The sequence below is a fragment of the Podarcis bocagei genome (assembly GCF_964188305.1).
Source record: "Podarcis bocagei genome assembly, chromosome: 2".
NCBI lineage: Eukaryota > Metazoa > Chordata > Lepidosauria > Squamata > Lacertidae > Podarcis > Podarcis bocagei.
In genome coordinates, this window is record NC_138126.1 from 23091509 (window position 1) to 23105544 (window position 14036).

A 14036-nucleotide genomic window follows, 5' to 3' on the forward strand; every position below is an offset into this window, starting at 1 on the left:
CCATCAGCCCCTGCTCAGCACGGCCGATGCTCAGGGATGCTGGGAGTTGTGGTCCGGCATCCGAGTGCGGCGGTGGGTGGGAGTGTGGAGGAGTCCTTTCCCCCTCCCCGCTCCATCCTTGCGCAATGTTTTGCCCGGGTCTCTGGCCCCCGCGCAGCCAATGCGGCTCCCGCAGGAAGCCACGTGGAGCCTCCCCAGTCCTCCCCCCACGGGCCGCCCCCTTTCTCCTCCCCCTCCTCCTCCTCCTCCTGCCATCGCCGGGCAGCCATGGCCACCGAGAGCCCCCTGGAAACTCTGCAGCGGGAGATCACCTGCTCCATCTGCCTGAGCTACTTCAAGGAGCCCGTGTCCATCGAGTGCGGCCACAACTTCTGCCAGGCCTGCATCGCGCAGTGCTGGGGCAAGGCGGACGCCGAGACCACCTCGTGCCCGCAGTGCCGCCGCTGGTCGCGCAAGAGGAGCTTCAGGCCCAACCGGGAGCTGGGCAACGTGGTGGAGGTGGCCAAGCGGCTCCGGCTGGACGCGGCCGCCACGCTGGCCGGCCAGCGGCTGTGCGAGAAGCACCAGGAGCCCCTCAAGCTCTTCTGCGAGGAGGACGAGACGCCCGTCTGCGTCATCTGCAGGGAGTCCCGGGCGCACAAAGCCCACCCCATGCTCCCCATCGAGGAGGCGGCGCAGGACTACAAGGTGACGGGTGGATGGGGGGCAGCAGAAATGGGGAGGCAAAAGCAGCCCACCGCCCTGTTCCCCATAATAATAATACAGTGGTACCTCGGGTTAAGAACTTAATTGGAGGCAAAAATGGGGAGAAATGGGGAGGCAAAAGCAGCCCACCGCCTTGATCCCAATAATAATAATAATAATAATAATAATAATAATAATAATAATAATAATACAGTGGTACCTCGGGTTAAGAACTTAATTGGAGGGAGAAATGGGGAGGCAAAAGCAGCCCACCAACCTGTTCCCCATAATAATAATAATAATAATAATAATAATAATAATAATACAGTGGTACCTCGGGTAAAGAACTTAATTGGAAGCAAAAATGGGGAGAAATGCGGAGGCAAAAGCAGCCCACCGCCCTGTTCCCCATAATAATAATAATAATACAGTGGTACCTCGGGTTAAGAATGGGCGGGGTATAAATAATAAATTATTATCATTATTAAAGGATCTAAAAATATATGCACACAGAATGCGCTTTTTGATACTTTGCAATACTTTTCAAAAATACCTTCCAAATGAGAATGGATTTACAGTGGTACCTCTTAACCTGAAACTGTTCTTAACCTGAGGTGCCACTTTAGCTAATGGGGCCTCCCGCTGCTGCCGCCACCGCCACGCGATTTCTGTTCTCATCCTGAAGTAAAGTTCTTAACCGGAGGTACTATTGCTGGGTTAGCGGAGTCTGTAACCTGAAGCGTATGTAACCCGAGGTACCACTGTAATATAATAATAATAATAATATACCCTGCTCATCTGGCTGGGTTTTCCCATCCACTCTGGGCGGCTTCCAACAAAATATTAAAATTCAATGATTATTCCGTTATTCCTGCATAGCAGGGGGTTAGGCTAGATCAGGCATGTCCAAAGTCCATTTCGGGGGCCTAATTTGGCCTGCTGGTTGGTTTAATCCGCCCCCCCTCCCCGTGGCAGTTTATTTCCTGGGGTAAAATCCTAAAAAACCCTCAACAACTTAAATCCTAAAAAAAGCAACTTCAACCCTAAAAAAAAGGTAAACAACTTTAGTTGGCCCTCATGGCCCTTCACTTCATCAAATCTGGCCCTCTTTGAAAAAAGTTTGGACACCACTGGGCTAGATTGTCCTCAGGGTCCCTTCCAACTCTTGGTTTCTATGGCGATCCTCTGCTTAGTCATGCACACCAGGCGCCAGCAGCCTTGAGGCTTCTGCTTAGCATGTTTTTTTGTTCTTACCGGAGCACCCAAGCTGTGCCAGCCACAGCTAGATGGGAAGGATATGCAGGTAGAAGTAAAGTTTCTGGGGTGGGGGGTGCGGAGCATGCTTGGATGTGTTGCAGAAAAACCAGGAAGGGTCTTGGGCGCCTGAAAGATGACCAAAATAATGACATTCATGACTTCTTGAAAACTACGGCCTGCTTGGTCAGGTCTGACCTCACAATCCCTCACTCGTCCATACACAGGACACCTGATAATCTCACTCTGGCCATCTGGTGACGTGGCCCACCAAAGCTTGTGAAATAATTAAGGCAGGTTTTGGGAACCTTTGGCCCTCCAGATGTTGCGGAATGGCAATCTATGGCTAGGGGAGATGGGAGCTGTAGTTCTGCAAACATCTGGAGGGCCATAGGTTCCCAAAACCTGCTTTAAGCTGCTATTAGATTCTTTGTCATTCTTCGTTTCTGGATATGTTTTCCTGAGCGCTGACTTCTATCTTCTGACTTCTGTCGTGTGATCATATTATAAAGTAGTTGTGTTCTGTGATACAAATCGAGTACTGCTAGGAGTTGTTTCTTTTTTGTTTCCCAGTATATTTCTTACCAAATAGAAAATTAGGTGTGGTGTAAGGAAATTTTTATTCTGCAAGCGTGGCCCAGCGAAAAAGGTTTGAGAAGCACAGCTGGGCTAGCAGTTTACTCTTGAGTCTCTGTGGCTCAAATCTGTCTCAGGCCTCTCTCACAGCAAGCAATTTCCAGTCTTCTCTTTCCCCTGGTAACATTATTATTCAGTGTTTTGCATTTGCAAGGGAAATCATCACCTTTCTCCCAGTTCTGTGTTCAGAGGAATGAGAGTGGGAGACTCACTTATCCAAGGATGTGATGAATCATTCTGGTACAAGATAAGAGAGATCACCAGCTGCAGCAGCTTCATTTGGGGGGGGGGTGAGAGGAAGAGATAAATCCTTTTATGTCCAGCTTACACATAACAAACCATTTCCTTAACATGGACCCCTTCCAACTGAAAAACATGGAGGGGGTGGAAGATTCTCTAGACAGGATGCACAGCTCCCTCTGTAACGTTCAGTCTTCCCAGTCTTTGACAGATCCTCTGAAAGGGGTCAAGGAACAGAACATTTCAGGCCAAAGCCAGCTTCACTTCCCAGTTTGTTTCTTGCTGTTTTGTCCTATTGCTTCTTCGTCTGCGTCAGTTCTGAGACTTAATGTGCACGGTTAGTATGGGTTGTTTTGTCGCTTTAAACAGCTGATTACACTGTTTGATTTCTTACATCTCTCTCCCCCCCTTTTATAAAATTTCTATACAGTGGTACCTCAAGTTAAGTACTTAATTCGTTGCGGAGGTCCGTACTTAACCTGAAACTGTTCTTAACCTGAAGCACCACTTTAGCTAATGGGGCCTCCTGCTGCTGCCGCACCGCCGGAGCACGATTTCTGTTCTCATCCTGAAGCAAAGTTCTTAACCTGAAGCACTATTTCTGAGTTAGCGGAGTCTGTAACCTGAAGCGTATGTAACCCGAGGTACCACTGTACAGCCTTGTCTGGTGGAAAGCTGAGCTGAAATTCTTTTCAAAAATTAATCCATTTTGAAAATAACTGACTAGTGATAAGCCTGAAATTTGTGTGGAGTTTGGGGCAGATCAGTGACAGCTGGAGAATCAAACACAACAAGTAAATACAGCCGTACCTTGGAAGTCCAACAGAATCCATTCCGGAAGGCTTATCGACTTCCAAAACGTTCAGAAACCAAAGCATGGGTTCTGATTGCCTGCAGGAAGCTCCTGCAGCCAATTAGAAGCCCCGTCGGACGTTAGGCTTCCAAAAATAGTTCACGAACCGGAACAGTCACTTCCAGGTTTGCATTGTTCGGGAGCCAAAACGTTTGAGAACTAAACTGTTTGAAAAGCAAGGCACAACTGTACATGACTTGCCTTATGACTTACCGTATTTTTCGCACCATAGGGCGCACCGGACCATAGGGTGCACCCAGTTTTTAGGGGATGAAATCAAGAAAAAAAATATTTCCCCCCCCCCCCCCAGCCCCAAAGAGCAGCGTACAGGCTGCACACAACCTCTCCCTGCCAGAGGGGTTGCGCGCAGCTATGGAAGAAGGCAAGGCAGCGAGCGGGATGGATCCCGCTCGCTGTTTTGGCTTCCCCTTTAGCCCCATGCAGCCTCTCCTTGCCGGAGGAGTTGCGCGCGGCTATGGCACAAGCCTGCATTCGCTCCATAGGACGCACACACATTTGGAGGGGAAAAACTGCGTCCAATAGAGTGAAAAATCCGGTAGGCCATAATTTGAACAGCATTTAGAATGATCTTCCTAAAATGGAAATTGCAGAATGCCCCCCAAAAGTATACATTTCCTACAAGAGACACAAGACTTTTGATTCCCGAGTATGCTGAAGCCATCCCATAATTTAAAAAATGGCTGGAGTACTCTGCGCTAGGGGGAAGTAAGTTGGCTAAGCAGAAAGTCAAGTGACTTATCACAACATACATGAGAAAAAGGGTATGCACATTACTTTCAGATTTATCTTTTGTCAGAAACAAGTTGCCGCCCATGTGAAAGTTCTGACAGAACGGAGGGAGAAGCTGAAGGAATTAAAAGAAGACCTGGAGTGCAGAAGGCAGGCTGATCAGGTGAGAGCTTGTCTACAAGAAGGACCAGGAGGTGCGGGAAATTGTGATGAGGGTTTCCTAGAAAATTTTGAATTGCAAATTAGGGTAATTTGCATCAGAAGCTTTTCAGTCCACTGTGGAAAACCCAAGAGGGTGATCTAACTTAGCAAGTCTATTTCAGCTGTGTTTAGTAAACAAAGCTGAAAACTTTGAAACTTCCCAGGTTGCCTAATGTTTGTATTTGCAAATGGCACCCGTTCATTGTTACGAATGAACTTATGAAACAGATTCCCTGCCCCCCCCCTGTGGTGAAGAAAGCACTGGGGGGGAAACTCTTTTGGAGAAATTTCAAGGGAAATTTTTCTGCACCACATCACTGGAGAAAGAGAAGACTGTTTCTTCTGGTGTTGAAGGAGGCAGGTGCCTTAATAAACTGGATCAAATTTCTCTTACGTGTCGTGAACCATTTTCTGTTCAGTCTGTTTGTACCTGTGATTCAGTTAGACTGAACCTGTCATCTCCATCGACTTGGCACAGTGGTACAGAAGGTCTTTCATCTCCAGTATGTCCCCTGGCTGAAATGCCAGAGACCCAACTGCTGGGCAGTGTGGACAATGTTGAGCTAGTCTCACCAATAGTCTGACTCTCTGAAACAATGGAAACTGCCTTTGAGCAGGTACCCAACCCTGGTTAGGGTACCAATGTGAGAGCATCAGGGATATTTGTACGTCCGCTTCCTTGTGCCGTTTCACCATCCCGGCTGGCCCTTCTCCTGCTCCTTACAGGATGATGTACAAAGTGAGAAGCAGAAGGTGGAGTCTGAATTTAATCAGATCCACGAGTTCATGGAAAAAATTGAGCGCTTCCTGGTTATCATGCTGAAGAAGTTTGACAAGGAGATTGCGCATAGAAGAGACGTGGAATCCGGCAGGTTCTCAGGGGAGATTGATCGCCTCGATGCCTTGATCAGCGAAGTTGAGAACAAGTGCCAACAGCCTGCCAGTGAATTCCTGCAGGTGAGATTCTCTGGAGGGCTGCTTGCCTTTCCTGGGTTTCAGCGCTAAAGCCAAAAATGCAGAAACAGCCACCTGAAAAGAAAAGAGGTGCCATACCTTGTTTCATTTGTGTTGCACTCACTGAAACTTCCTTGGTTTGTGACATTTGCTAGGAGAGGGATTTGAGGAGTCCAACCCTGCTCGTTCTCCTTTATATATATATATATATATATATATATATATATATATATATATATATATATATATATAATTTTTTATTGATAAAGCAAGAAAAAGAAAAAACACAAATACCAAATTACACACAAGAATAACCATAGACACATAATTTTCTTAACAAACAATAAAACAGACATTGGTCTTAACACTAAAGACCCAACCTCCTGTCTATTCCATATTTCGATTTCATATTACTTATTGCCAATACACACTTTTATCATAATTAAACTTTTTCTTAATATATCTAATTTCTTATATCTACCTTGCAACTATTACTGAAGTTCCTCGAATGCTGCAACAGAATTTAAACTTCTATATTTATTTTTCAAATATTCTTTGAAAACCTCCCATTTTGAAACAAATTCCTGCTCATTCTCCTTGATCGCTCAATGGTTTTTGGATACTGTTGACCATGGTATCCTTCTAGAGCCGTGCTTCCCACAAGGGGGCAATTTGATTTTGATTTTTTGATTTTTTAATAATATTTTATTAAGTTTCCATTTCATAATATATAAACATATCCATATTGCTCACAATAAATTTTTGCTTGTTTGAGCTGTTCAAATCCCCCCCAGCCTTGTGGCTACCATAATTCCTATCTATTTCATTGCATTTGTACCTCTTCCTCCTTACATTTCATCCATTTCAATTTTTTACATTTTAGATAAACATAAAAAGGTATAAATCACAAACATTACAAGTCTTCTTAAGTCAATCCTGCTAGTGTTGTTAATTGTTTGCAATTGTCTTTCAAATAATGTATAAATTTACTCCAGTCTTTTTGGATTTTCCCCGTCAGCTTCGCTAGTTGTGCATATTCCATTTTTAAGGGGGGGAAATTTGATTTTTAAGGGGGGCAATTGGAGCTTGTTTAGACCAAGTTAATGGCCTTTTAGGCTTCCTCCATGTGAATAGGAGTTCGCTTTTTGAATACTAAGAATTATATGTCACCAGGGGGCAGGGGTGGGCAATCAGGATTTTAGAGATGCCTAGGTGGGGCACGGCCAAAAAAAGGTTGGGAATCACTGAGTCTCGGGGAGGTCAGTATTTTGGGCAATGTGCTTAAGTGTTTCCACTCCTACCTCCAGAAAGTAGCCATGGGAGGCTGTTGTTCAGTGCCAGACATCAGCGCAACTCTGCGCACCTGCGACTCCCAGCAATTGGCACCCAGGGGCATGATGCCTCTGGCAGTGAAGGTAAAACACAGCCATCTGGGCTGGTAGGCATTGGTAGCCTTGTTCTCCGCAAATTTGTCTAATCTTCTTTTAACTCCCATCACTGTGCCCTGTGGGAGGGAGTATATGGTTACCGGACGTCCCCCTTTCCTGGGGAAAGTCCCTGGATTTATAAATCGGTCCCCGGACAAAATCCGTCCCCAGAATGTCCCCAGATTTCATTTAATGTCTCCGCATTTATATTTTAAGTGTTGTAGATTGATTAGTAGGGAATGAATGTTGCCTGGCACAAGACACATCATATGGGGAATTCCGGTGTGGCAAAATGGCAGGCGCCACGGCAGCAGGCAGGTCCTGAAGCCAGCCAGAACCAACTGTGCTACCAGGCTGGCTCCGGGCTGCTGAGACTGCCGCTGCCGAGGGGGGACTGGGGATGTCTGGCGCATCAACTAGGGGAACTGCTGACTCCCAAATCGAGCCGGGAGCGAGAGCGCCTTGCCACCCGGCCGACTGTCCAATGGTGCTCTGGGGCCAGGAAAACCCCAGAGCCGACGCAGGGAGAAGGAGGAGAGGAGAAGGAGAAGGAAGAGAGAGAGAAAGAGGAAGGAGAAAAAAGAGGGGAGCCCTGACCTTGCTGCCCCGCTGCTGCTGCCGCCACCACCGCTGAGGAGAGGTAGGAGAGCACCAGACGGGCAAGGGCACTTGACCGAGCCCAGGCCTGACCTGAGCCTGCTCCATGGCAGCTAGCGCTCCCAAGAGAGCAGGCCGGGGTCTAGAGGAAGGCTGCGCGACAGAGGATAATATAGAAGAGAAGATATTGCTTCTTTTTTAAAAAATTCTTTGAAAAAAAGCTGGTAACCTTAAGGGAGTACCATTGTTTTCTATGAGCTTTCCCCTGCCCTGCATTTTTATTTAATGCCCACAAGTTCCTCATTCAGCTTTACAACCTTGCAAGTTAAGTCCCTTTTTATTTGGCCAGGAGACTGAAACTCCGAGGTCTTAACAAGAATACCCAGTGACTCTTGTGGCAGAAGTGGATTTTAAATACTTATTCTATAACAAATATTTTCGGAGTCATGCTCTTTCCATTTGCTCCCTAATTTCTAAGCCTTTCAGCCAATATTTATAACTTAATACATGTGAGAATGATCTTCTTTTTCTTGTCTTCCCTTGCCTCCAGGACATCAGGAACATTTTGAGCAGGTAGGTAACACTTTTGCAAATCTCACTTTTTATCGGCGTAGGAATCCATTCTAATCAAAACCTAGCTTATCCCTGCCTCTTTGGCCCTCCAAACACAGTAATTCCACATTTTCTCCCCCTTCCTGTCCCAGGGCCATATGTGCAAAGCTTACCCTTTTGTGGCATAGGGGTACTACATCAAAACAAGCTTTCCACATTCCCTAAGCGGTGGAACTTTCCCAGCAGAAGTTAGAATGTTTACAAACATTCTGTAACATCACAACATTGCAGTTTGGGAAAGGGGGCTTGCAGCTCTTAAATGCTCTCACCACATATGGAAAATGCTGGGAACACAATGTAACACTTTCATGTTTCCCATTCTAGATGTAAAGAAGGACAGATTTCACAGATGGCGGAAATTGCTTCCTCTCCGACTGAGCTGGAAAAGAAACTTGGGCATTTCAGTCTGAAAAATATTGTTATCAAGGAGGCACTGGAGAAATGTCGAGGTACTGAGAAGGACAAAGGATAGCTTAGGACCATGTAAAATACATGAGAATCTCCATACTTTGGGCTGAATTTCCGTACTGTGGGCTGCATCTAATGTTCTCTGTCCACTAGTGCAAATTGCATGATCTGTTCTGCAACACAGTTAACAGCAACCTGCTGGTGCATTCTGCTGGTGCGAAAGATTTCACCAGTGGAGCAAGTATACTTCTAAGTGACTTTAACTTAGTGCTATGTGGGATACAACTTCCTTTTGTCTTCAGATCCAACAATGCAGTGCGCAGACATGTGGACATGAGCAATGCGGCTTCTGCTTGAAAAAAAAGTACCAATTTTATGTCCAGAAAATATATGATTGGGACGCGGGTGGCGCTGTGGGTTAAACCACAGAGCCTAGGACTTGCAGATCAGAAGGTCGGCGGTTCAAATCCCCGCGACAGGGTGAGCTCCCGTTACTTGGTCTCTGCTCCTGCCAACCTAGCAGTTCGAAAGCATATCAAAATGCAAGTAGATAAATAGGTACCGCTCCAGCGGGAAGGTAAATGGTGTTTCCATGTGCTGCTCTGGTTTGCCAGAAGCGGCTTAGTCATGCTGGCCACATGACCCGGAAGCTGTATGCTGGCTCCCTTGGCCAATAAAGCGAGATGAGCGCCGCAACCCCAGAGTCGGTCACGACTGGACCTAATGGTCAGGGGTCCCTTTACCTTTAAATATATGATTGGTTGAAAGCAAGTAATGTGGTAGGAGTAAGAGCAGTGGAGAGGCGGGTGGAGAAGAAGAACAGAAATGGAGTTTTTAGGCAAGAGCCATGAAAGGGCTGTGCAGAGCACTTCAGCACTGTGTTGCTTATTACTCGCACCTTATCCCCCTTTCACAGCTCTCATAACACAGGAGACCTTGTTTTGGGGCATATACAAGCTTGCCCCCTTGGCCAGATCACCTATCACTCTGCTTATAGCAGCTACACCGATTCACATTATTTAATGGATGCGGGTGGCGCTGTGGGTTAAACCACAGAGCCTAGGACTTGCTGATCAGATGGTTGGCGGTTCGAATCCCTACGATGGGGTGAGCTCCCGTTGCATGGCCCCTGCTCCTGCCAACCTAGCAGTTCGAAAGCATGCCAGTGCAAGTAGATAAATAGGTACCGCTCCGGCGGGAAGGTAAACAGCGTTTCTGTGTGCTGCTCTGGTTCGCCAGAATCGGCTTAGTCATGCTGGCCACATGACCCGGAAGCTGTACGCCAGCTCCCTCGGCCAACAAAGCGAGATGAGCACCACAACCCCAGAGTCGGCCGCGACTGGACCTAATGGTCAGGGGTCCCTTTACCTTTACCTATAGAATACATTCTGTGATACACCTTTTTCCTCTCAGTAGCTAGAGCATGTCCATCAGCATTCTGTGGCAGGTCACCTTCTGCTGATTCACCTGCTTCGTGGTTTCTGACTTTTCACCAGAGCGCTACTGCATGTTTCCCCTGAAGCAGTTGTCTTGCGCCCATGAGGGCTAGAAACTTGAAAAAGAACTATGGCAATAGGCATACTTAAGCACCTCTCTTAAGTACCACCTTCTGTAGCTCTCACAGCCTACCCAGTTTCCCCACTGAAGTGACATTATATAAAATAATTCCATCTCTTGCGCCACCAGCCTTTTCCTCGCCTCCTTACTGAGATCATATCCAATGCTTCACCTTTATTTAGTAGCAAGAGTAAATATTCCTGATTCTTAAACCCTTCTCTCTTTCTAGAGACAATGATATCTGAATTGGCAAAAGCAAGGACAATGGAAGCATCAGCTAAAAGGAGTAAGTTGTGGTTTTTTGAAAAAAACCGGGATAGTCACTTTCTAAGAAGCTGAGAGCAATGTTGATTTGGGGCCTCTAGTCCAACTCTGAGAAATGGCTTCGCATGGTGAGGGATGGTAGTATTTATGGCTTCATCCCATACAGTAATAATTTCACAGGAAAAGGGGAGGCCCTTGAACAGCTTCAGTCACCTCACCCTCTTTGCTCCCCCCTTCTTTCCTTGCCTTCAGAGGGTGGAAGGAATCTGTCGCCATGACAACACACAGCCCAAGTCCTTATTGTGAGGGAAAGTAAACATAAGAAATTGTTGCTCTTGTCCATGACTTAAGACCTGGAGTTTGGGGGTGTAGTATGTATCTGGGGATCCCTGAGATTTTACCTAGCCCCCCCCCTCAAATAAGTGGTCTTTCCACTTTAGAGTAGGAGAAAGTGAGGCTTTGTATTCTTGGGCTTCCCCATTGCTATTGCTGCTGCCACAATCCCATTAAAGGAGACTGCAGCTGGGCAGAAGATCATTTTCCAGACAAATGCTTCACTTATGGGATGCTGTACATGTCAAATTCAGTCCTAGGCACCTCCAGTTATTAATATTGCTAATTATTATTCGTTTGTCGCATTGTTGCACTAGTGTGTCTCAGGGCGACTTGCCCAATAAAAATAGAAATAACAAACCAGGCACTAAAACAGCAATAAACAAAAGCTGAAATACATTTCAAGGGACAAATCGTACCCACCCTACTTAAAGGATGAGTACAGGAAATGCCAACCACCCTCCCAGTTAAAAATCAAAAGTCTTGTCTAAAACCAGACATTGATGGTGCCAAGAGTGCTTCTCGAGGAAGAACATTTTAACTGGAAAGCCACCACAGAAAAGGCCCAGTTAAAAGATCAGGTAGCAAATGTTGCAAAAGCTCTTGGCCTCCTTGCTGGTACCAGTCATAGTAGACAATATTGGTCTAGATATGCTGGCCCAAACTCTCCCAGCTTCATGGTGGAGCAAGGATTTGTACCAAAGCCTTCTCAGTCCTAATCTAACACTGGTTAATACAAGGCAGGGGAATGTGTTGCCCTCAAGATGTTCCTGGACTCCAGCTCCCATCAGTCTCAGCCAGCGTGGCCAACAGCCAGAGTTGCTGGGAGTTGTAGCCCAGCAATATTTGAAGAGCAACACCCACCCAAACCATTCTCTACCTGTGTTTCCCAAATTTGGGTCTCCAGCTGTTTTTGGACTACAACTCCCATCATCCCTAGCTAACAGGGCCAGTGGGCTGATGGGAATTGTAGTCCAAAAATAGCTGGAGACCCAAGTTTCGGAAACCCTTCTCTAACCATTACAATAGTCTGGCACTCTTTAATGGCCTGAAACTAGCCAGTTGACACAGGGCTTTTACCAGCTTCTTATTGTATGGAACTGGTAGTCATTCAGGTCAGTGGAGATTGGGGCCCAGATTGTAGCACTCTTGACAAAGTAACAACTTTGTTCTTTCCATCTTGATTGATTGATTGATTGATTGATAGCTAATACCTCTAACAAGCCAGACTGGCTTAAGCAATTCACAAGTATGAAATCAAATATCCACAGGTACAGTGGTACCTCGGGTTAAGTACTTAATTCGTTCCGGAGGTCCATTCTTAACCTGAAACTGTTCTTAACCTGAAGCACCACTTTAGCTAATGGGGCCTCCTGCTGCCGCCGCGCCGCCAGAGCACGATTTCTGTTCTCATCCTGAAGCAAAGTTCTTAACCCGAGGTACTATTTCTGGGTTAGCGGAGTCTGTAACCTGAAGCATATGTAACCTGAAACGTATGTAACCCCAGGTACCACTGTAATTAAAATGCACATTTAAAACAATTCCACCAAAATTTATTAAAAACATCCATAATCAAACAAGCTCATTAAAAGGTGTAATCATTAAACCAGTTAAATGAGCAGCCAAAACAATTAGATCAAGTGGTCTAAATTTTAATTCTTTTGTTTCCTTTTATTTCTTTTGAGACCCTGCTCTAGCTTGCATTGGGCTTTCCCGGATCTGATTGTAAAAACCGGTCTTTCCTTTTTGTCAAGCTCTTCTGATTGTTTTCCGTTTGTCTGTTTCTCCTCAGTAAGCGTTACTCTTGATCCCGACACGGCTCATCCCCTCCTTGTGGTGAGCGAAGACAGGAAAAGCGTGAAACGTGGAGACGTGGTTCAGCCACTGCCCAACAACCCCGAGAGATTTGACTCCACTCTGATTCTCCTGGGCAGTGAGAGATTCGCCTCAGGGGTACATTACTGGGAGGTGGAGGTGGGTAATGGGCAGAACTGGGCCCTTGGCGTGGTCAAAGAGTCTGTGATAAGGAAGGGACCTGTTGTCACTTGCCCCAATGAAGGCGTCTGGGCTTTGGGACTCTGCGGGAATGAGTACAGGGCTTTCACTTTAGCCGAGACTCGTCTGACCCTAGATGAAGCCCCGGAGAAAATCCAGGTATTTGTGCATTATGAAAGGGGTTGGGTGGCATTTTTTGACGCTGGTTACATGTCCCTCCTTTTTATTTTCCAGTCAGCTAATTTCTGTGGGGAGAGAATTTGTCCTTTCTTTAAATTGTGGGGCCTAACTACAGAGCTTAGAATGTGCCCCTGAAAACAGCCTCTGCAATATGTTGGTCCAGCTTGTTTTTGCAATTCCATTCCATTCATAATTTTGTACAGAAACACAGAAATTGGCAAAGAATTTTCATTTTGAAAGGATTTTGACTTAACTCCATGAAGAGAAGGAGCCTTCATTTGTGGAAGAAGAGTTGCACCTTCCATGAGCGCAAGCTCCTTCTATTCACAGCTAAAAAGTTAGGCTCAAAATCCGTTTTTTTAAAATAAGTAAAGGAGCAAGTTTCTTCCTGTCCCAAACCATTTTAATTTAAAAGAAAACAACTTCTAATTTCACATAATTCTAGAGAGGGAGAAAGAGCATTTTGCATCATAAGAAACATTTAAGTGCAGGCTGAATATTATAAATACATTTCTATACACTTTTATATTGTATTATCTCAGCTAGCATTCATATTTCTACTTAACTTGCATTCTCACCATCCTCCCCACTGATCTTATTGGCTGGGGCTGAAAGGAGTCAAAGTCGGACATCTCAAGGGCCACAGGTTAAATCCACTCTGGATTTAAGCTATGGTTTGCTTAACAAGCCATGAGTTAATTGCAAGTTGCTTCATAGACAGACAAACCATGGCTTATTTCTCCAGAGTTTGGTTTGCTTGCTAGTTGCTCTTGCCTCATTCCTTTGAAGCTTGGCGAGTGTCAGGGGTGGAATGGCCAAACAGTTCACAGTTAAGGAAGACTGTACTGGGTTCACATTTAACAGGAAGCCATAGTCAAAACAAACCCAAGTTTCATAAGCCATCAGCAAAGCTCTGCTTTTAGATTGTGGTTCGTTGACAGTAAACACACTATTAAGGCTTTCTGTAGGGTTCACACATAGTGCTCAGCCACGGTTTAATAAACGATAGTTTAGCCCGGTCATAAACCAGACCTTGCGTATGTATAGGAGTTTATTAAATGCACACTTATTTGTTCCCTGCAATCCAGACA

At 45.7% G+C, this 14036-nt stretch overlaps 1 protein-coding gene and 1 long non-coding RNA gene across 2 annotated transcripts in view; both read left to right on the forward strand.

Annotated features, from left to right (window-relative positions):
- Positions 1–21: 21 nt before the first annotated feature.
- LOC308581469 (uncharacterized protein) overlaps positions 22–14036 on the forward strand; it is a 32674-nt gene continuing 18659 nt past the window's right edge. Inside the window, exons 1-7 of the mRNA XM_081183879.1 lie at positions 22–687; positions 4485–4580; positions 5345–5575; positions 8147–8169; positions 8533–8657; positions 10403–10459; positions 12563–13079. Coding sequence (XP_081040005.1) covers positions 37–687; positions 4485–4580; positions 5345–5575; positions 8147–8169; positions 8533–8657; positions 10403–10459; positions 12563–13079 — 1700 coding nt within the window. The 5' untranslated portion in view covers positions 22–36. The remainder of the gene's footprint in view (positions 688–4484; positions 4581–5344; positions 5576–8146; positions 8170–8532; positions 8658–10402; positions 10460–12562; positions 13080–14036) is intronic.
- Positions 878–2473, forward strand: LOC308581422. Its single transcript, XR_014005075.1, has 2 exons — positions 878–942; positions 1067–2473. It is a non-coding gene; the product is annotated as an uncharacterized lncRNA (long non-coding RNA).